The sequence below is a fragment of the Panthera tigris genome, chromosome D4 (genome assembly GCF_018350195.1).
Source record: "Panthera tigris isolate Pti1 chromosome D4, P.tigris_Pti1_mat1.1, whole genome shotgun sequence".
NCBI lineage: Eukaryota > Metazoa > Chordata > Mammalia > Carnivora > Felidae > Panthera > Panthera tigris.
In genome coordinates this window covers 1,433,318-1,459,778 of record NC_056672.1, presented here as the reverse complement: position 1 = coordinate 1,459,778, position 26,461 = coordinate 1,433,318, and the positions used below count along the sequence as shown (strand labels likewise).

Here is a 26,461-nt window from a genome sequence, read left to right as displayed (position 1 = left end):
AATCCCGTACTGGATTTTCTGTTCAGTGCCATAGAAGCTGCACTCGACAAGCAAGCCCTCCAGCGGCCACCCCGGAGGGGCACTTCCAGGACACATGACAGGTCTTGTATGTGACATCAAATTACACCTAACATTAGAGCATCAACACGATGCAAGAAATGTTGAAATTAGAAATAAAAATAAATTTACAAGTCAGAAAATAACACGATGCGCCATCAATTTGAAGTTTCAAAAGTATTTTATACCAAATGGAAGGGAAAGTAAGATTTTCCCAAGTTCTCCGACTGCATTTACTGGTACACGTTTCCGCCCTTTCCAGGTTTGGGAAGCGGAAATGCATTCCATTTCAGATACCTGCCTGGTAAGACAGAAAACGCCCGCCGTACCTTGGTCAGGACGTGGAAGATGTAGGGGTACATCAGCCCCTTCTTGTGCCGATGCTCTGCCACTCTCAGGACCTCAGGCGCCACCGGGGGCAGGGGCGGTGTGGTGATGTCCATGTGGTTCCGTGTGGGCATGGACAGCAGGCACGGGATCGGCTGCACAGTGCCCATCTGACTCCCCTTCCCTTCAGCGAGCTGGCTGCCCGAGGAGGCCGTAGACGAGCCTTCTGTCTGCAGAGCCACAGGCAGGGGTAGGGGGGTTGGGGGGGGGGGAACAAGTCAGCTCATGTTTTCCCTTCTTTCACCTTCCCCCTGTGCAAAGGACCACTCCCCAAAGACAGGGTATGGGAGCTGCCCCCTGAGCCCGGGGCGGGGGGGGGGGGGGGGGGGGGTTGCACCTTCTGCCGGGTGACCCCCCTCACATGACTAGTCCCCAGGGCCCCTGAGGGGGGAAGTGGCATTCTGTGGTTGCTGACCCCTGGGAAGCCACCCTGCCCCACCTGCTCCGTGTGGCCCGTGTGGCCCATCCGTGTGATTCAAGTTCCGTGGAGACCCTGCCTAGTGCCAAGAAGGCAAGGTCCTCTGCCCAGATGACAAAGGGGGTGCCCGGAAAGGCTGTGTCCCTGCCCAGCAGTGCACACAACAGAGGCTCACACCTACTCCTCACCACCACGGCCGGCAGTGGGAGAATAAACAGAAACCCTAACTTGGGCATTCTCCTCTGTCATTACAAAGCCCCAAATTAAGTACGCACAGGAAACCATTTACCAAAAAATAAAGCAAAAATCAAGCTAATTCCATTAAAACTGAGGAGTCAGACCTACATGACAGAAATATGTACACAGTAAAACACTATGAAAAAATACCCACTCAGTAACAACCAACCGCCAAAACAGAATGTGTGCAAGCTGCACAGGAAAGAGTGAGTGGGGGACTCAGGGACGGAAGGTGGCAGGCAGCAGCTAAGGACATGGAGGGCAAAGGGACACCCTTCCTGTTGTCTTTATAAACTGTAGCCAAGTCCAAACTGTTTGCTGAGACCAATTATTATTTGCACAATAAACGGAGTTATTCTTTCTCGTGACAAATGCTGGAAATAATAATTGCATATTGCTTGACTTTGTGCCAATCTAAGGAATACACATTTCTCTGTTTTGATACAAAACGTTATTCTTTACAATGGTATAGAAGTGCTTAACTTTATCCTTTAAAACACAAAGTACCAAAACTGGTCTTAAAAAAAACTCAAGGATAACTCATAAGTGTTTTCTATACTCTCCATTCAGAATATAGACACAATAATAGCTAAAAATTTTGGAAGGTGCTTTGCTAAAAACCAGCATCCAGCAAGCATTTCTGTTGCTTATTGATAGGATAACCCTTCAAAAGCGAGCGTATTTCAGAGTCTTAAATGAATTTCCTACATTGTGTCACCTTGTGCAGAAAACAAGCCCTCTCCTGCTAGAGACAGGCACATCCTAAGTGACCGCATGTGGGAACAGACGTGACTGTAGTTAAAGGTATTTCTAGATATCACTAGCAACAGGCAGAGGCAGACCAAATGGGGAATGGAATTTACTTTATTTTCATCTTTAACATGCACATCCCAAGTGATTTCTCATTTAATCCCCACAAAATCCTGCAGGAGGCGAGAACTCTGCAAGGCTTTGGGTCTTGACAAAAGCATGTGCCAGCAGATGGGAGGATTTCCACCAGGCCCTCAACCCGCCCCGTGAGACAGTAGGATGCCCCCCGTCCCACTTCCCTATCTCTGTGACCCCCTCCCCTCACATCTATGACCCTATCCCTCACACCAACCTCTATGAACCCCTCCCCACCATGTTGGTGACCCCAACCCCCCCACTGACATCTGCGACCCCTTCCCCCATACCAATGTCTGTGACCTCCTCCCCTGCACAGACATCTGTGACCCCCACCCCCATGTCTGTGACCCCCTCACCAATGTGACCCCTTCCCCTCCCATCCCCAAAATGTGTGACACCCCCATGCCAGTGTCTCTTACTCATAACATGCTTTAAAAGAGAGAGTACTCTGCTTTAAACCAATTCCTAACAGCACAGGCTCAAAGAGTCAGAACGTGAAGGAATAAATGCCAACCCACTACCTTTGTTTGGTCTCCTGGGTCTCCCCGTGCTTGCGGCTCTGAGTGGTTTCCCGTCTTCTCCCAGCCAATTTTGTTCCCGCTGACATGGCTGAACATAAACAAAAGTAACATGGTTACTGAATGGCGTGGGCCTTCCACCACAGTAGCCCATGTGGAGCCCACAGACTCAGCGACACCTCAGCTTTACTGACCTCGCCTCCCCCAACAAACCACCTCCGGAGACAGCCCTACATTGGGGGCGCTTTCGGCCTACTCGGTTGGGCATCAACAGTCACTCCCTGGAAGAGGAAACACAGAGCACCTAACCCAACCTCAGCACCCGCCTCAAAGATGACAGGGTGGGCCACAGAGCGGGCAGCGCAGCCCTGCCTCCAAGGAGTTCAGTCGTCTTGGAGAAACAGGATAAAACAATCACACTCCACTGAGAGATATCAGGCAGAGGAGGATTAAATGTTATCTGGCTCGGATATTCCTCATCATTCATAAATATGTGTAACGTATCACGTGCTGAAACCAGACACGGGGCGCCCGGCCTGTTCTCCGAGAGGCCCTGGGAGCGCAGGGAGGTGGCCCAGGAGAGGGAGTGCGCTCAGAGAGTGGGCGGCAGAATGGGATTTGGGGGACAGCTTCCACTGGAAAGCAGTAAAAATCAGGGTGTGGAAAGGGACAGCAGGAAGAGCACTGAGCATCTCACAGGCCAGATTGAGGTATTCCAATCGGCATTTTTTTAAAAACTGGAGGTTGTGACCCATTAGTATCTCCAGAAGAGTTCAACCGGCATTTTGTAAACACTGAAATGGAACAGAATGCAGTAAACGTGGTACACATGGCATTATTTCATAAACGTTTTTGTTCATCCGTAGACCGCAGACCACAACATAAACGGAAGCTCACCACGGGCTCGGGGAACGGACAGGATCTCCCCGCAGATGGGCCTCCCTTGCCTCCTGGCAGGGCTCCTCCCCCCATCCCTCCCCACAGGGCCCGCGCCCAAACCAGCTTCTGAAATCAGTGCTGGCCACAGGGCAGGCCAGGGAAGAGCGCAATTTATTGGACCTGCCTCCTAACAGACTCAAGTGACAGATTTTTTTAAGACCCACTGATTCTCCCATCTTCCAACAGACTTCATGTCAGTTCTGCTACTAAAAAAAGTAAAATAAAATAAAATAAACCAAACCAAACCAAACCAAACAAACGGCAAAAAGAAGGAGAGAGGAGGAGCAGGCGCCCACAGTAAACAAGAGTCCCCATGCGGCACCTCTCAGAGCCCGATCCGGCTCCTCGGTCCCAGCCATGTGAAGGGACACTGCACAGCTGCCCGGCGTCCAGTTCCTGGTCCTGGTCCTCTGCAAGGACTCAGGGCGACCAGTGCTCGGTCCGAGTCATCTGTACCCTCCGAGGCCACAGCTTTGCAAGACTAGAAGGATCCTTTGCGATGAGGAGGCACCAAACTGAACGTGAGTATTCCAGGAGCACAACGATCATTCCAAGATCATTCTGTTTAAACTCAAGAACAAGGCACCAACTGTGGGGGCAGAGGGCCTGGAGCAGGGCTCGGCGCACAAGCTGTCAGCTGTGCTGCGTCCAGCAGGAGCATTCCAGCACTGGGAAGGAAAGGTTAGCGGCACTGCAGTGATCCAAAACGTGGCATAAATAGAGACGCTTATGTACTTTTTCACTAAAAAGTCAGTGACATTTATCTAGTGAAACTTTAGAACAAATTACTCAGATACTTATAGGTTTTATAAAGAAACGTAACCTCTATCGTTCACAATTCTAGACACTGGAAGTAGGATATACCTATAAAAACATGCACCAGTTACAAGGGCACAGCTCAGCAGATGTCCACAAACTGAGCACGCATGCAAGTCACCAAAGTGAGGCATGGCTGACCCGCCGGAGGCTGCCCCTCGCCCCGCTCCAGACCCCTTCCCAAGGGTAAGGGTTACGAGACTTCTCACAGCACACTCGGGACTTTCCCAGGCTCTGAGTGCCCTGGAAACCCGCCACCCGCGTCCAGAGGCCTGGACCCAGCATCCCTGCTAGATGAGCCCCCGGGACAGCACACTGCCGCTGGGGCTCTGGTCCAGCTACCGCCCTGAATGCACCCAGTCTTCTGTGGCTCCCCTGGCAGTCGTTCTTGGGGTGCGGTGACCCCCAGCATGGTCTGGTGGTCTGCACTTCCCTGACGAAGATGGAGACGGGCACCTCTCCACATGTGACATCTTCTCTTGGGGCCGCCTGCACAGATAGTCCACACGCTTCCTCCTTCATTGCGGCAAGTGCACCATGTTCTTCTTCCAGACTTCCGGGAAGTCCTGTGTCCTACAGGCTCTTGGCGAGGCAGAGGGACCCCGCACTCTGTTGGGACTTCCAGCCCCTCTCTTCACGACAGAAGAGCTTTTGATTTATGACGCCTCATCTTTCAGGCCTTGGCGGCCACGTCCCCTCATTGCAGGCTTCCCTACCCAGCCCGTCTGCTATTCTCACGGCCATGTCCCTCACGGCGTGCGTCACACTGGCACTGCACTGTCGTCCATCTCCATCGCTAGATTACACACGCCGTGAAGATAAGCACTCACGCCACCGCCAAGCAGGTAGCCAACGGCTGAAAGAAGGAATCACGGAACCACAGCCAAAAGGTATATGGCGGAGATGGCCTAAGCCTGACTTCTCCTCCATACCACACGAAGCTCAACACAGAGCCTCGTCAAACATGCAGCCCCGTAAGCACGAGACCCTCACGATGGGCCCCACGCCGGCAAGCATGGGGCGGGGCAGGGCGGCCATGCCCTACTTGCTACCGAAGTGGAAAACTTGTCCCACCGAAGATCACACAGAACCTACATTTACATATACTACCAGTGTTACTGTTTATAGGTCACTACCAAACTAAAAGTAATGTCCTAATCTAGATAATCACATGGCCTCCTAATAACCATACTATAAAATCTAAAATTCTGCCTGAAAAGCATCTTGTCAAAAGCGAGTTTCTCCAAAGTCCAGAACATCTCACTAGGATGACTATGTCACTTTACAACTTGAAACAAGCTACTGGGTGTATGACAGACGCCTTGCCTCGAAGAACACACATTTTGGTTTCACTCTCCACAACTGCTCAGAAAGGCGACCTGTCACCAGCCATGCCTTGGAGAGACCTGCTGGGACCCACACAGGCCACGGGAAGCCTGCAAGCTCACACTGAATTCTGCTGACAGGAGTCAGGCTCAGAGGGAAGGGAAAGGACCCATGTGCAGCACGGCAACAGTGACTGGAGGCCAACCGCGGCCCGCCATCCCTCCAGTGACCCTGTGCCGCTACGGGATGAGGCCATCCCAAGGGACTGTACACAGACTGGGTCGCAGCAGGCCATCAGCACACCCAGAACAGTGGTGAGGACAGAGGCCGGCACACATCACCGGGCTCTGCGGGCCTCGTTTTGCAGCAGGACACCTGGGGTCATCCTGCACTGAACACAGGGGAGACAGCAAACCTGACCCTCCTGCCTGTGGGTCTCGTTGGCGCGGTGCTGGTGTCTGCGTGCACCGGAGGTGAAAGCGTCTGGCCCACATGCTGACTTCTCACTCACGTCACCACCACGTGGGTGCAGGCTGCCCGAAGGGGCACTGACCACGAGCTGAGGGACTTGTCAACAGGAATGAAGGAGGGAAGGCAAATAAAACCAGAAGGGAGGCAACAAAACAGGAAAGAAAGATAAAAGACCAAACTCCCAGTAGAAATACCCAGTGTATGCACGAGGTCACAGATGTGGTGACCGAGTGCGGCCAGCCTGCAACAGGCATGCACACATCTTCATTTCTGTGTGCTCCCCAGCTTGGGACAGAAGGGGCCTGGACGCGCACCTGTTCCCACCCTAGCCCCGCAGAGCCCTGAGGAGGCCTGAGACTCCCACCACAGAGCACGGGGGACTGGGCGCCAGGATGGGGGACCACGAGTCACACCCCCAACACCCCTGCAAGGACATTCTCCTAATGCCCTGATTTAAGCTAATGTCACACGTTCAGGTTGTCACACACGAAGTTGGGAACACGGAAAGTGATGCTCCAATTCCTACCCAACAGTCAGATGGGACGTCCATGTGTGCCTCTCATGCATCTGCCAGGACTCCTCACGACTCTCCGCCATCGAGGGAGGGTTCAAACCCCTAACACAGGCGGACGAGCTCAACACAAAACACCCATACGTGTCAGAGCACGGCCAGGACACACGAAGACACCCGTCTCCGGGATTACACCTGACCAACACATAAAAGTGACTCAGAATTGTTTTTATGAGGATACACAAGGTATGCTGCCCTACTCTAGCACATAAAGAGGGTAAGAATCTGGACAGAAAAGGCTGCAGCTGTGCTGAGCCTGTCGGGGGCTGGGGGCGATCAGGCAGGGTAAGATGTAGCTCTCTCTGTGAACCACACGTTTCTTTGGGAAAGGAACCTGAGAGGACAAAGAATAGGAGACAAGCAGCCTAACATCACTACCACCTGGCAGAGGAAGCACATTTCCTGGGCCACTAGGTCAAGGGCACAGAATGAAATTCTTGAGGTGTTTCACATTAAAATGGAATTGGCGTTCCGAAAAAATAGTGATGCTACGTATCACTTACTGTGGTTACTCATCAGCTGATTCAATTCACAAACAAGCTAGACGCTTTCCATCCACGCCTGGCCCAGTGAGTTCCAGGCCACACAACCACGAGGCCACCAAAACCTGGCGTGACCAGCCACAGGAGGCTGGGGCCTGGGTCCCCACGGCACCGTGTGCCCACAGTGGTGTGCAGGCCCTCGGCACCGACAGGGACCTTCCACAGACGAGATCTGATCCCACAGGACTCACAGGGGCCGGCAAATCTTATCTGACAGATGCCACCTTGACCCCCTACCAACACCCACGTGCACAGGAACACGAAACAGCAATCCATACAAACAATGCCACAGAGCGCAGAGATGTTATATTCATGTTCTCTCCTAACAGGACTTTCAAACATCCATTTCAAGATGTCAGTAATCACAGCCAAACATTGAAGCGATGCACAGTGCACACACGCACACTCCCATCTCCACGCACGGTCATGAACACACTATTACAGAAGCATACCACGTGTAAGAAAGAAGGCAAGCTGCTGACCCTAAGATCAGACCCCATGAGTAGAAAGGCACGTTAGGACACGCAGTGAAAAACAAGGTACCTGTGTGTTCACCTGTCTGTGAAAACACCTGTGTCTCTAGAGGTGGCTCCTGAGAGACTTCCTGTACCGTATTTTCTAACGTCTCAGTTCTCTGACTTTGTACAGAGATTTCCATATTTCTTAGAAAAACATATAGAACAAAGAACTAAAAACTTTAAATTAGCAAACTCAGAACAGATTCAGTATCTAAAAGCCAATGAATATGTGAAAATAATATAAGACAAACACCTCCACAAGGATTCCATCATACTTTTTAATTCTACCAAAAGAAGACTACAAAGATTTGACAAAGGCCAGGAAGAAAGACAAGTGCCTTAGTTTTCGTTTCACAAAGATTTAACCGAGACTAGGGCAAGAAGTACGTGCTAATGACACTCCAATAAAACAGGAGAAAAAACACGGAGTTAGAAAGCAGAATATTTCTTTTCGTCACTTGAAAATAATCTTCGGGGGGGTGCCTGGGTGGCTCAGTCGGTTAAACGTCTCACTTCGGCTCAGGTCATGAACTCCCGTTTGTGGGTTTGAGCCCCGCGGGGGGTCTGTGCTGACAGCTCGGAGCCTAGAGCCTGCTTCGGATTCTGTGTCTCCCTCTCTCTCTGCCCCTCCCCAGCTCATGCTCTGTCTCTCAAAAATAAATAAATGTTAAAAAAAAAATTTTTTTTTTAAATAAAAATTAAAAAAAAAAAAGAAAGAAAGAAAATAATCCTCAGGTGCCTCTGTCCTCTGACAGAAACAGGGCCACAGTGAGAGAGCCAGCACAGCCTGGGCGGCAGCCATGCCTACTAAGGATGCCCAATTCCCCTTGGCCTGGGGCTCCGCAGGCACCTGTGACAACAATGGCCCCTACGCCTCCAGGGCCAAGATTGCCACCGAGGTATGCAAGCAGGGGGATAAGGGGCGGGCCTGCCGAGCATGCGTGGTTCACGTGCCACCGTGTGAACCTGGGCGGTGGCCATGAGCGCACCCACCTGCAGTGCTCATGGCGCACCTCATGTCCTCCTCGTGGCAGGGAGCTGTGCCCCCCGGACATGCCAGGAGAGCCTCTCCGTCTGCCGAAGCCTTGCATCCCCTGAACTTTATCTTTCAAAATAAATGTTTGCTAACTTTATAGGTTACACAAAAAGGTACCTCGTTATGTTTTAACATTCCTTTTTTTCTTCTTTGGTGAGGGTGAACATCTTTTATGCTTCCTGATCACCTGTGTTTCTTCTGTGAACTGCATGTTATATTCTTTGCTACTTGAAATACTTGTCTTTTTCATTTGTAGCATGCTTTGGGGGAGGGGACAGGTCGATCCGCTTTTGTTCAGTAGTGGTCCCTGTCACCTATCAGCACCATCCATCAGAAACATGCCAACAGCTGCCATGTTCCCGTCGCATAGCAAGTGCTCAGTGCCCCTTGGCTTAATGTACTTCCTTCCCTGAAGACCATCCCAACAACAGATCCAAGTCCAGAGGTCCCAATTCAAGTCCAAACCAAAGCAAGTCATGACCTCCCACTCCTACCAAGATTTTGAGCCAGAATAGAGACACCCTATTGTGCTCGTGGCCAGTGCACACAACACACAACACGCTCAGGCTGGAGAGCTCACGCTGGAGACCAGGAATGCGGGCCAGGGACGTTTGTGAGGGCTGCCCCAGGTCCTGCTCTGCCTGGCGCCTGGCCCCAAAGCCTCGGGCACAACTGCCATCCCCCTCCTCTCCCTCCCTCCCTCCTCCTCTCTGTTTTAACATGTCTGCTGATCACGATAAACAGGGAGGCGAAGCAGATTCAAGAAAACTCAAGTGTGACAGCCCGACAAGGCCTCCCAATGTCTGCATTTGAGCCTGAGGATGCTTGCCCCAGACACGAAGCCCCCTTCTAGCAGCTCCCCCAAAGAGCACCATGAAAGCACAGGGTAGGGCCAGACAAGTGACACAGTCAGGGTAGAGCTGAGGGCCCTCCAGCAAGTATCCCCCTCATCTCCCAGCCCCATGAGGCGGCTGGCCACACTTGTGGGGGACCCCGCAGGTGGCCCAGGCACACACCCTCCTGCTTTGGGCCTTGCTCCCAGCCATCTAGAAAGGCATGTCTCTCACTAGACCAAATCTGTACCAGTTATTAACAGAGAACTCAGTGCCTTAGAATTTCAGTGCGGAAGGGCTTCTGAGACTTGACCAGCTGTTCTCATTTGCACACACACGATCCCAGGCCCCGGCCCAGTCACAGTCTCCACTATACGCCCTTTCCAGAAAGTTAACTGGGAAAAATGAATGCAAAGTCCAGCTGAACACTTCACGTCGGGATTTCAGAACCGCATGGACTTATGCACCACTGCTCCACGGAGCACACAGCCCCTGCATGGCAGCAAAGCCCTCGGTAACTCCTGCCTGAGGTCAGGGGACACTTGCATCCACTCTACAGATGGAGGAAAGAACACGAGAGGGGACGTCTAGCCTCAGCCTTCAGGCCTAGTGCGAATTTGCAGAAGACGAGAAACCATCTCCATGGATGGAGGGCCAAGGGGCCCTGGATGTCCAGCCATGAGCCAGAGTGCAGTGAAGAAGAGGAGATGAAGAAATAAGAAAGGCCTTCCTTTCCTTTCCTTTCCCCTTTTCTTCCTTGTTTGTGAGTCAGGTTTCTTAAAACTCAAGAGTTTTTAGGAAGAGAAGGAAGATAGTGCACTGAAAACTTTCTTGATCAGACTCTAACAAGTTACGTATTTAAAAATTCATTTACTCGGGGACACACATTTAAAACACTCCTCTCTACTGGGGAGCCTGGGTGGCTCAGTCAGTTTAACATCTAACTCCCGATTTCAGCTCCGTCATGATCCCAGAGTTGTGGGATTGAGCCCCACATGTGACTCTGTGGTGACAGTGCAGAGCCTGCTAGAGATGCTCTATCTCCCTCTCTCTCTGCCCCTTCCCCCACTTGCTCTCATTCTCACGCTCTCTCTCTCAAAAATAAACTTAAGAAAAAAAAAAAAACTCCCCTCCAGCAATGACTCCAACATTGACTGCAGCTTTCTCTGGTTCCAGTCAGGTGAACAGCATGATTTAAGGAACGGTCTACGAGCTGCTGAGCTGAGATCTGAATTGCTAGATTCAATTCAGGAGGGAAGGAAATTCAAGGTCCCCTCAATCCAGGAGCGAAGACTAGAAGCCACCAGCGCCTAACTTAAAATGCTTCTCGGGGGTGAGACTGGGGTCCCCCAGGCCAGGGGACAGGAAGAGTCAGCAGCACTTTACCAGATAAGTCACCACGTCTAAGGGGTCACACGAACCAATTTTCCTAAACCTCCACTGAGGCAGAGGAGTGGCCCGAGGCCGCAGCTGACGAGCACAGACTTCCAGCCTGTGAAGCCTCAAGGAAGCGTCTGACTGCCCCTCGCCCATGTCCAAGAAGCCCAACCCGTGCACAGTGACATCGCCTTCCTGCAACAAACAACACCCCCACGCCTCCATGCACAGCTCCCGACCGCCCCAGAGCCCAGGTTGCCTGACGCGCCTGACACAGCCAACCGACCCCGGGGAAGCCACAGCTGCTCCACAACCCACTCACTTTGCAGCCGCTCCACTGCCTTCATCGTTGTCGGAAGACGATGACGTAGAAGACCCTGGAAAGTAGGCTGAATCCACGTGGTTGGGGCTGCCGCCCGGAGCTGGGTGGATCGGGGACGACCGTTCATACAGCGGGGTATGCTTTCCTTCGTGAGGAATGTTGCTGTAGGTGCTGTGCTCGGTCAGACTCTTCCCACTCGTTTCCAACGCGAGGGCCGGCTCAGCGAGGCTGTACGGGTGTGGACCCTGGCCCGCGGCACCTGGGCCGGGCACCTGCGGGGCCTGAAAGAGAGGGCAGAGGTCACGCGCGCACTCCGGTCAGCACTGCCTGGTCTTGGCTAAGCTTTAATTCAACGAACACTGGCACTTGCTCCACAGAGCAGCTTGACAGCTTCAGAAATGATCTTAGTTTTCGCGAAAATCGGATGCCTGTGCAGCTTCCAAGGGCAGCAGCCCCCGAGGCAGGCAGGTTGGGAGCAGGAAGTGGGAGGTGGGAGGTGGGAGGTGGGAGGAGGACTCACCACAGGCTTTGCTTGCAGAGAGGTCTGCGGAATGTTGAGCATCTGGGGGGGGACATACGGTGGCACTATCCCAGGCATTCCGAACGGATTTGGTCTGGCTGTTCCGTCGACAAGGAAAGAAAACGACGCAGCTGTTAGCAGAGCACGAGCTCAGGACACCAGAGTGGCAAGCACATGTCCCCATCTGCCCTGTCCCTCCTCAGGGGATAACACAACACTGATCCCATTTCCCAAACACCTTTGGAAATTCACGTTTAACATTAAAACACAGTTAATTTTACGGTGATCAACATTACAGACTGAAGCTAGGATTTTAACTTGCAGGCATCCGGACCACCCTCCCTCCGCCCCTTGCCGGCTTCTCAAAGCCCTAAGACTACAGGCTCCGAAGGGACACAGTGGGGACAGACCCTTCCCCTCACGTCTGTGAGGCAATGGAATCTTCCTATTGAGACTAAAATTCAGTTTTCAGCTATTGACAAGCTTCTTGATACAAACGGTGAAATGTGGCAGGTGCTGCCCCTATACTTAGTTTGCAGCCGTTAGGCAAAACCACAACCAGGCCGCACGCTTCACATACATCATGGACCGGACTTGGGATCTGTGCTCTCAGAACGTGACTTTATACACCTGTCCTACGGACGCCGCACTCACTCTGCCACCCCTCGTGCTGACCGTGCCAGCACAGCCCCGAGCACAAGCGTGCGGAGACATGGCTGTGGACACACGCAGGACCAGGCCCCACATCAGACGGGAGGCAGGACGATCAGCTGGGCCCGCGGGCCCACACACCTGCATGCCCACGACCTCGGTCTCCCGGAGCCTGAGAGGGCACCATCGGCCAGCATGACACGTGGTGACCAACGTGTGTTGACAGGGCCCGTGGCCTCAACGTCAGAACACTTCCAAATACCATAAACTACTTAGCAATGTCATAAAAATGAGAAGACACCCTTCAAGGCTCTGCTCCCCCGCACAAGCCAGGGATGGGGTGCCTATGAAGTCAGGCCTCAGGCACCTGACCCCTGAGTGTCCCCACAGCCCAAACAGTGGGGACAGACAGCAGACACGGGGCCCTCAGGCTACACCATCTCCTCCTTAAGCTTTGTTTGGAAACCCAACAAAACCAAGCCTAGAGACCCCTGGACGCCAACATCCTTTACCAGGTAGAGCGTTCCTCCAACTTCAGAATCTGGTCAACACCAGGAAAACCAGCAGCCCACAAACCCTACCTCTCCCTGCCCCCCCGCCCCGCCAACTCTCCGAGACACGTTTAAATAAATATAAGAACGAACGAGCATCCCTAAACCCAAGCCCTCCCTCCCATTCTCTGAACTCCCCCCAGTGCCTAACCGGAGCTCCCAGAACCACCTGGTGCAGGCAGCACCGGACGGTGACTAACTTCTCCGCCCGACGGTACCCACGCACCCAGAGGCCACGGTCACGGTCCAATGCGAGGGCCCATCTCCGAGTGCCTAGCCCACGGCCTGCTGGGAGGGAAGCTCGAGATGTCACTTCCACAACTGCAGGGCAACTAGCTGAGAGTGATGGTGCCGGCACATGTGCTATCACTCACACACTCACCACACACGCACACTCGCCACACACACGCACACTCGCCACACACACGCACACTCGCCACACACACGCACACTCGCCACACACACACACTTGCCACACACACACACACACACACACACACGTGTGGTCACCACACACCACACACACATTCACCACACACACACTCGTACCACACACATGTACTCACCACACATGCACTCACCATGCACACTCACACGCCACACATACGCACTCACATACACAGCACACTCACCACACACACACACACACACACACACACACACACACACACACACACACACACCATGCATGGTCACCACTCACAAACTCCCCACACATGCACTGACACCACACACACACTCACCACACTCATCACACACAGCACACTCATCACACACATGCACTTGCACTCACCACACACACACTCACCACACAGCACACTCACACACATGCACTCACCACACGCACACACTCCCCACATGCACTCACTCACCACACACACACTCACCACACACGCACACACACATTCACCACAGAGCACACTCCCCACACACGCATGCTCACCACACATACATGTGCACGTGCACACATTTTTGCCACACACACACTTATGCACAGGCACACACATTCACCACACATACACTCACTCTCCCCACATACACACACACGTTCAATGCAAACGCATGCACATTCGCTCACTTCACATACACTCACATGCACATGTTCACATTCACCACACAAATGCCCTTACCCTATATACATGTGCCTGCACTCACACACACGTCCACCACACGTGCGTATACATACGCACATTCACCGTACACGTATACGCACTCACCCTACATACATGCACGTGTTCATCACAAATACATGCACCCTCACCCATACACACACCCCACATGCACGCACACACACACATTCGCTGCACAGACATGTACACGCACTCACCCCAAATACACACACGTGCACATGCATGTTCACCCCACATACACACATATTCACCCCACATACACATATGCACACGCAAGCATACGAGGAGACACTTCTGATCAAACAGTTCCGACCCAGGAGATTAGAGCCTCAAAGTCTGAGACTCACAATGCTGTAACTGGTTAAGTCCCTTCTCGGGTGATTCTGAAATGTGGCCAAATTCGGTTGCAAAGAACACTATGAACTCCATTCGAGCTCTAACACTACACCCCAAATCACTGTGAGAAGTGCAATTTACTGCCTCCTGTGGCTGACCTGCTCCACGAAACTTCTGAGAAAGCACGCGGAACATCGGCCATGCCAATACACAGCAGCATTCAAGGGAAGGGGACCCTTTTGTCTCCCTAAAATTTTGACCATCATGCGCTACAAACTTCCTGAAAAGCACAGACTTTCCCTAAAAACAAACCATAACTTAAGAACAAAGATTTCCAAAGAAAGAACATTTTCTAAAATCATACTGAAGTCACTGACTTCCAAAAAACCTTTGAGAACCTGCAAAGTGAGCTACTAATCTCTCAGAACCCAGTCTAATAAGTGAATTAACCTGGCTACACTTCTCTGAAGGCTGGAGAACTGCCCGATAAGCCAGGCCTGCCTCTGCGCGCGGCATGCCTCCCTGTGTACCAGTTCTCAGTGCCCTCGCACCACTAAGCGGAGCACTGTGTGCTGCGTGACAAGGACGCCTCTCAGGACTGACCCCGGCTACGCATGGGGGTCCTTGTTCTCCTGTCACAGACGCTCTATCAAGAGAAGCTGTTGTTAGCAGACTACACAGACTGAGAGAGGCACGTGAAAAAGGCATTTAGTCGCCGTATGAAAAATGTTCTCATGATGAAAACAATGTTTAGAGACTTCTTTGCGAATGATGAGGAAAACACACACGGCGGCCGGACAGCATGCCATGGGAACCACCCGGGATGACATGCTGCCAGCAACCCGCCCCCCCGCCAGCGGCCTCTAAAGACCACACACATCTTGGAAGGAACGGTGTCGACCGGGAGGCTCTGCCGGGAACCAGCTAGCCCGGCCAGCCAGCACGGACTTGACCACCAGGCACGTTACCACAGAGAAGCCACGCTAGCCAAAACCAACAAGAGTGACGAAGTAACGAATTTTTAAATTCTCTAATGCCGATGAGCGCGATGCACGATTTTCAGGTGTGGCATAAAAAACACAGATTTGAAAATTCAGATTCAAAGAGTAAGTCAATATGTTCCCTATCACCAATACCAGGTTTCAAGACCTACAAAAAAGGTCAAATTTCCCAACGCCATTAACTGTATTCAAAGGGATGTATTTACTCAATAGTGATATTCTACAGAAGTTAAGACATAAAGCCACATGAAGGAGAATTTTGTGTAACTTATTTCCATCCTCTTCCAGATGAGTAACCTCTGGAAGGCAGGCCCCACGGGCCAAAGACCGGCGTGAAGGCAGAGGCGGGAGGGGCCGAACGCTGTCAGTTTCCAGAAGCACCAGCTCCCAGAACTCAGGGCGGCTGGGGCAGCTGACACCAGGCAAGGCCTTCCCGAGAGGAGCCAGAGGCTGTCACCCGGAGAGAAGCAGGCTCCGCACAGCTCTGCTAATAAAAGCGAGCGGGCACCCGAAAGAACCAGGGACCCCGGGGAAGCCACTCGGGCCAGCAGGAGCCCCAAACTCCAGGAACGCAAGCGGTTCCCCAGGATGAGGGCTGCCTTCCTGACCACGGCACTGTGGGCACAGAGCTCCCAGGGCCAGGAGCCACCGGGGTGCTCACCCAGCACCTCCACCACTGCCGAGTCTGGGCAGCACACGTGGACCTCACGGGGTGCAGCATTGCCAAAGCTCACGCGGTGCCCGAGTCTTCAAGAGCAGGGGTCTCACGAGTGATGGACGTGTCCTGAGTCATATCCAAATCTGTCTAGCCCCTGGCCCTCTCCCTCTGAGCGGGAATGGCAGCGCCCCGCAGCAAAGAACGCCGTGCATGTGGGCCGACGGAGACGGGGGCAGGAAGGCACACCATCCACGTGGCTGTGTGAGCCCGACAGAACAAGCCAGTCTCTGTCCACTGCGGACTGGACAGGCCGTGCCCTCCTGTCACCGCGCCCTGAGAAGCCACCAGGAGACCCCACGGCAAGCGGGTCCACCTCCCAAAGACACCTTGCCGAGTGGCTGCTAAAGGCAGATGCGGTTTCAGTTCCTAAAAAATGACTGGTTTTCAGGTTTTTTAAAAAAAATGACCTTTCAAAAAGACATGAGACCAGATGGCCTGTATCACTTCATAGCACATGGACTAAAATAAACTCACAAAAATCTGAATGAAAGGTCCTGGGAAAACACTGTGAGTCTGAGGACGATGCTCAAGACTCGAAAGGGAGGAAGAGTAAGCAGACCTTCCGTTCCACACGAGACACCACGGTTCTCTGCGGCAGAATGCGCTGTCAGACCCCTGGGGGCTTGACGTTAATACCATGCACATCGGCTTTTAGAAGATAAAAACAGAAAGAGATGAACATGGACACATCGCCAAAAATAGCAAGGGCAGAATGACACGTACAATACGGCATTTGATTACTGATCAACACCACCATTTGTTACTCCATATGTATGAGGTAGGAAAATATAAAAACCTGCTTGAGGTAGATAGATGTGACTTCCAGAAAAGCCTAATAACGTACTTCTTTAAAGAAAGATGTGAAACAAACTTTACCATCTGTTAAAGCCGTCCAGCGGGCACACAGCTGCTCATGATGCTGCCCTCTGTATTACTGTCACATTTAGTCTTTCCGTAACAAAAAAGCTTAAGCAAAGACCACAGGAATGGTGGCTTTGGTAAGAACTATATGACTATCACGTAAATGTTTTTTAAATGCCAAATTTCAAAAACTTACTAGTAAAGTAGAGCAACAGTACAGTGTGGAACATCTGGGGATGCTAAAAAGTGATCGTTACGATAGCACAACGCTGGAAGTGCTCCAGGGGACACGCACAGGCAGCAGCCAGGATGGCGCAGCACCTGCCCCGCGGGACCAAGGCAGACCTCCATACGGTGATTGGGGCGATGGGCCTGAGCCACGCACCGCCAACCGGCAGCAGGCAGGTCGTCTATAGCGTGTAGGGCCGTCCCGCATGGCCCCGAGGCCCAGGGGTGAGCGCAGTGGCAGGCCAGCCAAGGTGGCATCGGACAGGGCAGAACGGGGCAGCGTGGGCTCCTCACTCGCACTCGCCCCACTGGCGCAGGTGAAGATGCCATCACTCTCTGCTCCTAGCAGGTCGCGTGACCGTTGCATCTGTGTGGTCATGCCTGGGCGACCCTGCTTTCCTAGAGATGGACCTGCCTTATCAGCTGAAGCCCTGTGGGGACCACATCCTTCTACTCACAGTGTCTCCGTTTCTGGGGTGACATCTGCTGACCCTGCCCCGACGTGTTGGGAGGTATGTTGTGTGGAGGTAGAGCTGTATTTACAAAGACACTGTTAACACAGAAAGCCCAGCGCCACTTGATGGGACAGTCTGATGACGTCACCGACCAGCCCTCGTCTCCCTCACATTTGCACACGCACCTTCTCGAGCCCCGGCCCCCAGACGCCGACAGCAAGTCCCCCTCCTCCCAGGTGAGACAGCAGGCAGGTATGCTCTCCTGCAGACCCGTCACCGGCCATCAACAGCCTGCGGCCGGTCTGGTGGAAGGAGGCCAGCAAGGACGTGGGCACCCAGAGGTCTCGGCTTCCTGGTGGCAGCTCCCGTCCCGGCACAGCCCCGGGAGACCGCCTCTGACAGGCCGGCACAGTCCTGCTCCGGCAGCTTCCCCTGGCCTGTAGGCTCTGGGGCCGGTGACTTGCGAAGCCCTCTGAGATCCCCGACTTCCCTGCCACAGCCCCCACGCGTGCACCAGGTGCCACGAGACCCCCACTTCTGACAGTGCAAGCCCGCTCAATCCCCTCCCATTCCGAGCCCTACCCTTTACTAGGCCTGGGGGGTGGGCCGCTCCCGCCGCCTACCCCACCCTCTTCCACGCCCCTCAGGGCAGTAGCAGCAGGTTTGTCCTCCGATTCCCTGCACCTGCTGAGGGCCACACACACCTGGGGGAGCCCCGGGAGCCTCCTCCTCACCTCCGACCACACAAGTTCCTGCCACACTGCTCCCATCTCCTACGAGCCGACCTTACTCCTGGCTCCACCTGTGCTCCCTGACCCGGGCCACTCCACCCACGGAGCCCCCCAGGGAAGCCTGCCTTCTTCCACGTCTCCACTTAGCACTCGGGGTACACACGATAAGGCAAAGAGAACCACTGATACAAAATTAGGAGAGCTGGTGGGCAGGGAACCTGATGGGGAGATGGGGAGGGGCTGTCGGGAACATTCCCCTGAAGTTGGTTTTGACTGTACACACACACACACACACACACACACACACACACACACACAGGGGTGTGTGACAGTTACAAAGCAACTTGTAACAACCCGTTCCCTCTTTCACTGCCCCTACGGTAAGTCTAAAGCCTGGGCCGTGCCGGGACCCAACTGTACCCCTGCCCCTGCCGTCTCCTCCCCTCGCCGCCACCTGGGCTCCTTGCACACCCAGTGCCTCCACCTCAGGGCCGGCGCACACGCATCTCCTCCATCTCCTCTGAGGGAAGAGACTTCCTCCCCATTATCACCATGCTCAACTCCTCCTCTACTTTCAAACCTCAGCTCAGACACTAGTTCCACAAGCAGAACAGGGCCTGACTTCATCAGCATCAGTTCAGTCTGAACCACCTGCTCACATGCCATGGGAGCCGCATCTCACTCATGTGCAAGGAAGGGCCCGGACCGCATGCCTGCGCGGCCACGCTGCCCAGCACCCGGCAAGTGCTGGCACGGGCCAGATGCATCAAGGAGATTTTTCTCAATTAAAAGACATTACTTTTTTAGCAGCTTTAGGTGTAAGGAAAACTCAGGGAAGAAACACACACCGTACACCTTGCTAGTCAGTGTGACACAGCAGTCATCGCGGATGACCCCATTTTGACACATCGTGCTTATTGACTAGAGCCCACATTTTACGTTAGGGTTCCCTCTACGTGTTCATTCTACGGGCTGGACAAACGTACACGGACATACATCCACCCCTACAATGTCACACATGATAGTCTCACTGCCCTAAAATCCTATCATCCCCCTGTTCATCCCTCCATGGACTTTTTACTGTCTCCACAGTTCTGCCTTTTCCAGAATGTCACACAGGTGGAATCCTTTTCAGATCAGCTTCTTTCACCTCGTGAATGCAATCAAGGTTCACCCACGTCTCTCTGACTTGATAACCCGTTTTCTTTTGCACTGAAGAACATTCCATTGCCTGGAGGGCCTACCATTTATTTACTCGTTGACCTGCTGAAGGACACCTTGGCTACTTCCAAGTCATGGCATTATGAGTGCAGCTGCCGTACACATCGTGTGCAGAGTTTTGTGTGGACATAAGCTTTTAATTCCTCTGGGTAAATACCAAAGAGCGTGACTGCTGGAACCTTATGGTAAGAGGATGAGCAGTTTCCCAAGAAACCATCCCGTGGTCATCCACGGTGGCCGGTCTGCGTTCCCGGCAGCTGTGACCGGGCGCTCCTGCCGCGCTGCCTCCTCACCAGCACGTGGTGCTGTCGGTGCTCCAGACCTCGGCGGTTCTGAAGAATGTGCAGCAGGAGCTCATCGACGTTTCACGGGGGAGGCCAGGAAGACAACACACATGTATCTTCAGACTCACTGGGCCTCGGTTTCACTCACATAGCTCTGGACAAACACACCAGGATCGCTAGAGCCTACAACATCTCCATTCACAGACCTGAGGTGGGTGGGCCTCTAGCAGCTCTGTCGTTTTTTTTTCAAAAATTCCAGCAATGATTCTGAAGCACAGCCAGGGTCTAAGGAGTATGGTTCATCCAGGAACCACACACGCTGCTGCCAACTCCATTCTGACATGTCTTACGTGCGCCTACATTCAGACTGGGGACTCTGGTGGACGTGGCAGGCACCGTGTGCTGGGGCGGAAAGCACAAAACATAACCATCTCTAGGTCCCCGGTCCCAATACCGTGTTTCTGACAAATAAATTCCCACAAAATAAATACTAATTTCACCTGTAACTGATTTTAGAAACCCACCTAAGAACAGATAGTTTCTGGGGGCCCACTCTACAGTGACAGTATGGACTGGATCCATCTTTCACCCTGAAAAGGACCACACGCTGTGCAAACCAGGCCTCCCAGCCCCGTGGGGCAACGGGGCAGGTGAGTGTGCATCTCCCCCTGTGAACTCCACACCCTCGGCCCCTGTGCGGAGAGCAGAGGCTTCCTCGATGCTGCAGAGGACCGGGGCTCAGAAGAAGATGCCTGAACCCGGCAGCCCTGCCCAGCACTGGTCCACCTGACCTGGGCCGGACTAGGGAGGTTTTCCTTTGGAAGACACAGGTTCCTGAGGCCCTGTGAAGACCCGGATATCGCAGTTCTGGGGAAGAACCTCGATTCCAACCAGGTTGAGAAAGCTCTGGTTAGAGCCAACTCTCCCCATCTTCACTCCCAACAGCCTCCAAGGGCTAGCATGATGCTTAAAAGATCTATAAAGCTATACATATTCCTGTTTCTAAAATGATTAATACAGACAGGTTCTAATGAATGAGAAAGTCACCTTCCAACAGTGGTCGTTGAAAACTCTGAATGTGTCTTCCTAGACAATAATGTAAAGGACCAAGGTCAAAAAAGACCATTTCGGATCTGTCTACTGCTTACAAAAACATTTTTATGGAAAATATGTGTTGGATTCTACCTTGAGTTGCAGAGAAAGCCTCTCCCCCGTTCCAAGTTGCTCCTTCTAGGCTCTCCGTTCCCTGCTCAGTGCCATAGCGGGAACCTAACAGCACTTAACAGGCAAAAGGCACTATCTTCACATTACTGTTTCTTTCCATTTGTCAGGAAAAAAAACAACAGAGGCAATTTCGCATGACTCGGTTTCTGCTGGCTCCAAATTGTGTATGCAACTTGAAATGCACCTTCCTTGCCCAGTCTTGCCCTGACTTCTGTCCTGGGTCACCACACACTTCAGGCCACACCCCTGCCACCCCACACTCTCCGCTGCCCCAAACCCCTGCCCCATGGCTGAGGTCTCTGCCACAGTCAGAAGCGCCAGGAGACGCTGCCCAGAAGGCTTGTACGGCTGGTTACTGCCCACATTGACCTGCTGGAAAATATCGCCCCAAACACTCAAATTCTTCACCAGTCCACCACCGCTCTCCAAAACCCACTGAGAGGAAGTGAAACTAAATTCCGGGAGTGTCACCTTCATCCATAAAATGCTTACCTCACGTGCTGTCTGATGACTTAAGAACATGAAAGCACTTCATATGACACTACAAGTTTTTCAGCAGCACAAACTTAAAAGCAAATTGAAAGCCCATCCTGTCTTTCTGCACACTGCCAACCCTGTTAGCAGCTCAGACCAGCGCCAACTAGTACCTTTTTCTCCGTCCTGCCTCCCCCTCCTGAATCAACGTTCTAGTCCCAGGTGCACTGCAGCGACCATTTCGACTACCATGCCACACGAGGACCAGGCGTCGGGGCAGACACACAAGGGGCAAGGACACCCTTCTGCGAGCTCCTCCTCAGCTCTGTGGCTGCAGACCGCTCCTTGTCTTCTCTAGACCCCCTCCCCCTGAGAACAGTGTCACAGAGCATGTCATGTATATTTTCCATGTTAACATGCATCCAGGCAGCCATCTCCGTAACCAGGAAGCCTGAGGCCAGAGGCCGTGGGGTCAGAATGTTCGCCCCTGGCGTCAGACCCTGCCTGTCACCTGTCCAGGCGGTGTCCACGGCCCCATGTGACCTTGCCCCACCATGTCACCCTCTGTCCAGCAGAGTGACCCCAAACCACGGTCCTCTCACTGTCCTGGTTCAACAGCTCTTCCTGGATTAAATCACTCGGTCAAATACCTTCCTACAGGAACAGGAGGGTAAAGGTGGCTGGTGGGGCCCTGGCTGCCCCCGACCCGACACTGCTAGGGGAGGGGCAGGAGCCGGTGCGCAGAGAGTTAAAGCAAGGTGCTGAGACATAATGGCTGGTAGCTGATGGCCTCGGACAGTGACACTCAGAAATTGCGATGTCCCAGGCACAGGAAGACAAGCCCCGCCCTACGTGGGTCACAGCAGACAGGCCAGCAGAAGAGCCAATGCCACCCCCCCCCCTCAGCCACTCGGCACCCTAGAGACTGCCACCAGCAGCCAGCACTCACCTGTGACCTATGGGCCCCCCATGCACACTGCTGCAGCGCTATGCCTAAGCAAGCCAACAAACGTACCACATAAAGAACAATTATCTGGGACATTCTGACTCTGGGATTAATCTTTTGAAACCAGTAAACAGTGGAGCTTGCTAACCACCCCAGGAACTGAAGGCAAACAGCACAATCTCTCAGAGCTCCATGGCTCTGGGCCCAGAGAAAGGCCATTGGACTCAGGAAGGAGTCTGGCAGGTCCGCTCGGCTTCATAGCCTCCCATGACAGCATTACTCCCAAGCAGGCTCAGGCAAATGGCTTATAATTATTTTTATTGCCCGATTTCAAATCTGAGTCAAATTTGGTCTTTCACAAAAAAACCTAGGCAACAAAACAGAAAACAGCCATCCGCTTTGCTGAAGTGGCCCAGAGGGCATCCCCGCAGAGCACGCCTGGACACCCACCGGTCCACCCCTACTCCCAGGTCCGTTTCTCCTGCTCCTCAATCCTTGCAGGGGCTCCTGCAGAGTCTTCCCAGGGGCCTCGGCTCTATGCGTCCCTGTAACTGTGGATGCCTCACTTCACATGAAGAAACCTCCAAGACTACCGGGCCAACATTTAAATCTCTTCGATGACTGCATGTCAGCAACCCTCACAGAGGCTTTGATTTACTTACCTAAGTAATGTGGTGGGTGAAATGCCATAGGCTTACTAGTCGCTGAGTAATATCCAATTGCTCTCTTAAATCGAATAACTTTGTCATCTGTTCTAGACTGAAATAAACGTAGGAAAACCTTTGTAAATCACATGCCACTGGTCATGTGCACGAACATACTTTCACAATTCAGCACATGTGTCATAACCTGCAGCTTTCAAGTTACCAACAGATTAGAATAACGTTAAAATCTTCCTGGAAAATCAATGAATCAAACGCTACTCAGACTGACTCCTGGCACGCAGTCAGGAGAGCCGGGTCTGCAACGCAGCCCGCGGGGTCCCAGGCTTCCCCTGCTGCCGGGAGAGGGTTTCCTTCCCATCTCCCGCAAATGGGGCAGTGGTTTCACCTTTCCAGAGAGGCAGGGAGTTCACACCAACCTCACGTCTTCTATTTACCCTGACCCACTCACATTCCTTTCCAGAAAAAGGTGGAAGAAATCCCTGACCATCGCCCGAAAGGATGGACAAGTCATGTCCTCACTTCTACTCAGCCCACGTGACAGGTCTGTCTTCTTAGGAGAAAGGTCCCGATCACGGTAAAGAATCTGGGAGCAGCAGACCTCACAGGAGTCCTCCCAAGCCCGTACCTGAGAATGCTGGAACACATCTTTAGCTACGGCATCCAAGTCTGAGGGGTCCTGGATGTTGCGGACGTAGTCGGCCACAGCCTTGATTACCACATCACAGGGCGGCAGGACTAGCTGGTGAGCCCGGACCTGAGAAATAAGCACACGGGTCAGCACATGAATCCCACGTGCAGGGCCCGGAAGCTGCAGGCAGCGCTTCCTCACACAGCCGCTCATTACCCTGCTGTGAGTCTCGGCCCGAAGACTGGTGCGGGAACCATTAAATACAAGCCAGCCACTTCCACCCAGCAAGGCCACACGGAGCCCGGCAGCCATGTGTTAACTCCGACATGTCTGCAGCCGGGCTCCCGTCAACTCCGAGCCCAGAACCCTGTGCCCCACCATAGTGAACGTGCCGCGAGAGGCTGGGCCACAGACACTTCCGTTCTTCCCGCACGGCCAAAAGGAGGCAGTGCTGGGTGATCATAGCCCAGGTGTCAGAGCACCACAGAAAGGCAAGTCGGCTCTGAACGGGAGGGAAACGGTATCCCTGACTGCCAATGCTGAGGGCCATTTCTGGTAAAGACACACGGAGTAAGTGGTGGAATATTATATTATCCGAGAATAGCAGATTCTACAAAAATTAAACAGAATAAAAAAAAAAAAGGCTTTAGACTCTTTCGTGAAAACTAAAAAACTATGAAAAAACATCCAATTTCAGCTATAACTACAGTAATGCCCTTCTCTGAGAAATAAAGATGAATCAGGTACTAACTATGTTTCTGGCAATTAAAAAAAACCCGAACGACAGCATGAAATAAACTTGATTTCCTATATGTAGCCACAAAGACCACAAAGGCCCCTAAAGACCCTGTGCCTCCAGAGCTGTCCACTCCTGCCCACCAGCGTGGGACTGTCCAGGTAAGCCCAGCGTCACCACAGTCCTCTAGGGTGCACGGGGAGCAGGGCAGCTGGCCTCAGAGGTAAGAAGTGAGGAAGGGCCATGAGCCATGGCGTGTGGTGGCTCCAGATGCTAGAAGAGGCAGGAAACACCCTTCCAGAGTTTCCAGAAGGAGCGTGGCCTGCTGACACCTTGATTGAGCCCAGTGAGACTGATTGTGAACCTCTGACCTTGAGCACCATAAGATAACAAATCTGAGTTGTTTTAAGACACAACACACATAACACACAAAAGAAGAAAATCAGAAAACCTGAGCCTGAGCACATGACATGGAAGACCCACCAGAAAACCATTTACACTTTTAAGTCATCAAGAAAATTTTCAAGATGCACACACAACAATCACTCTCATTTTACACAAACAACAGGTTTTCTGGAAGCACTGGTTGCCACGTCCGAGTCACGTTCTCAGGCCCCAGTGTGCCGGTCGTTAGTGCTCGTGAAGGCACATCCCAGCAGGAGGCCTGCAGAGAGCCACGCACACATCTGTGGACAGAGATCACACGCTCAGTCCTAGAAACCCAGCACCCCATGAAAATGAAAGCCCACTGGCTCGCACATCCTCCACGGGGACGAACCCCAGAAACAGCACATCCCAGCCAGTCTGGGAGGAACACAAGTCCCGTCTGCTCTCCCACTGGCGGGGTGTATGGCCCCCCGGCGGGGCAGGAGCAAGGCCAGCTGGTGGCAGCCCAGGAGAGGAGTCAGAACAGAAGCCCCACGCTGTCCTCACGGAACATCTTCCCCTCGGTGAACGCACACGGAAACAGGGACAGCAATGCGGCGTGGGCCTGGCTGAGCAGGTGCGACCCAGCACGCTGAGACCCTACGATCAGACCACAATGGTAAGCTGGCTGTAGTGTGAGGATGTTACATACAGGACAGACCAATGACGACACGGTGAGAACAGAACGAATGTGATACAGAAGTGGACAAAATATGAAAAGGGCTAGCCCCACTTGGGGGAGGAGCACTCGGGCAGCACAGGCCAACGCTCCTCGGTGCACACCGTCTATCCCGCCTCAGTGAAGGGGACCATCTGTCACCGTTGCTCCTGTGGACCATCTCTGGTCTGCGCCCGCCCCCAAGGCTGCCTGAGGGGCAGGGAAGTCCCCACAACCCGGATGCCCTCATTCCAGCAGCCCCGGCCAGGCCCAGGGGATGGCATGATGTGCGCTCGGCTCAGGGCACACAACGGGGGACTCAGTGCACACGAGAAGCTTTAATTCGGGAAGAAAGAGCACACAAAACAACTTCTAAAACTCAGACGGAACTGTTATAACCTCAAAACATTGAATGAGAGATTATAGAATTCTCAAAAGGATTTACCACAGAATTCCTTTTAGTAGCAAGGTTCCTAGTACATTTAATTTTTTTATTTTTTATTTTATTTTTTTTTCAACGTTTTTTATTTATTTTTGGGACAGAGAGAGACAGAGCATGAACGGGGGAGGGGCAGAGAGAGAGGCAGACACAGAATCGGAAACAGGCTCCAGGCTCCGAGCCATCAGCCCAGAGCCTGACGCGGGGCTCGAACTCACGGACCGCGAGATCGTGACCTGGCTGAAGTCGGACGCTTAACCGACTGCGCCACCCAGGCGCCCCCCTAGTACATTTAAATACGGATATATTTGCAAACATCCCA

At 52.9% G+C, this 26,461-nt stretch overlaps 1 protein-coding gene across 2 annotated transcripts in view; it reads right to left on the bottom strand.

The window, feature by feature from the left end:
• FAM120A (family with sequence similarity 120A) overlaps window positions 1–26,461 on the bottom strand; it is a 95,721-nt gene that overhangs the window by 35,720 nt on the left and 33,540 nt on the right. For both annotated transcript variants that reach the window (XM_042964440.1, XM_042964441.1), the window contains exons 4-9: window positions 23,878–24,006; window positions 23,250–23,346; window positions 11,777–11,874; window positions 11,257–11,537; window positions 2,509–2,596; window positions 387–614 (exon numbers count right to left, since the gene is read on the bottom strand). In XM_042964440.1, the coding sequence (XP_042820374.1) occupies window positions 387–614; window positions 2,509–2,596; window positions 11,257–11,537; window positions 11,777–11,874; window positions 23,250–23,346; window positions 23,878–24,006 (921 nt within the window). The remainder of the gene's footprint in view (window positions 1–386; window positions 615–2,508; window positions 2,597–11,256; window positions 11,538–11,776; window positions 11,875–23,249; window positions 23,347–23,877; window positions 24,007–26,461) is intronic.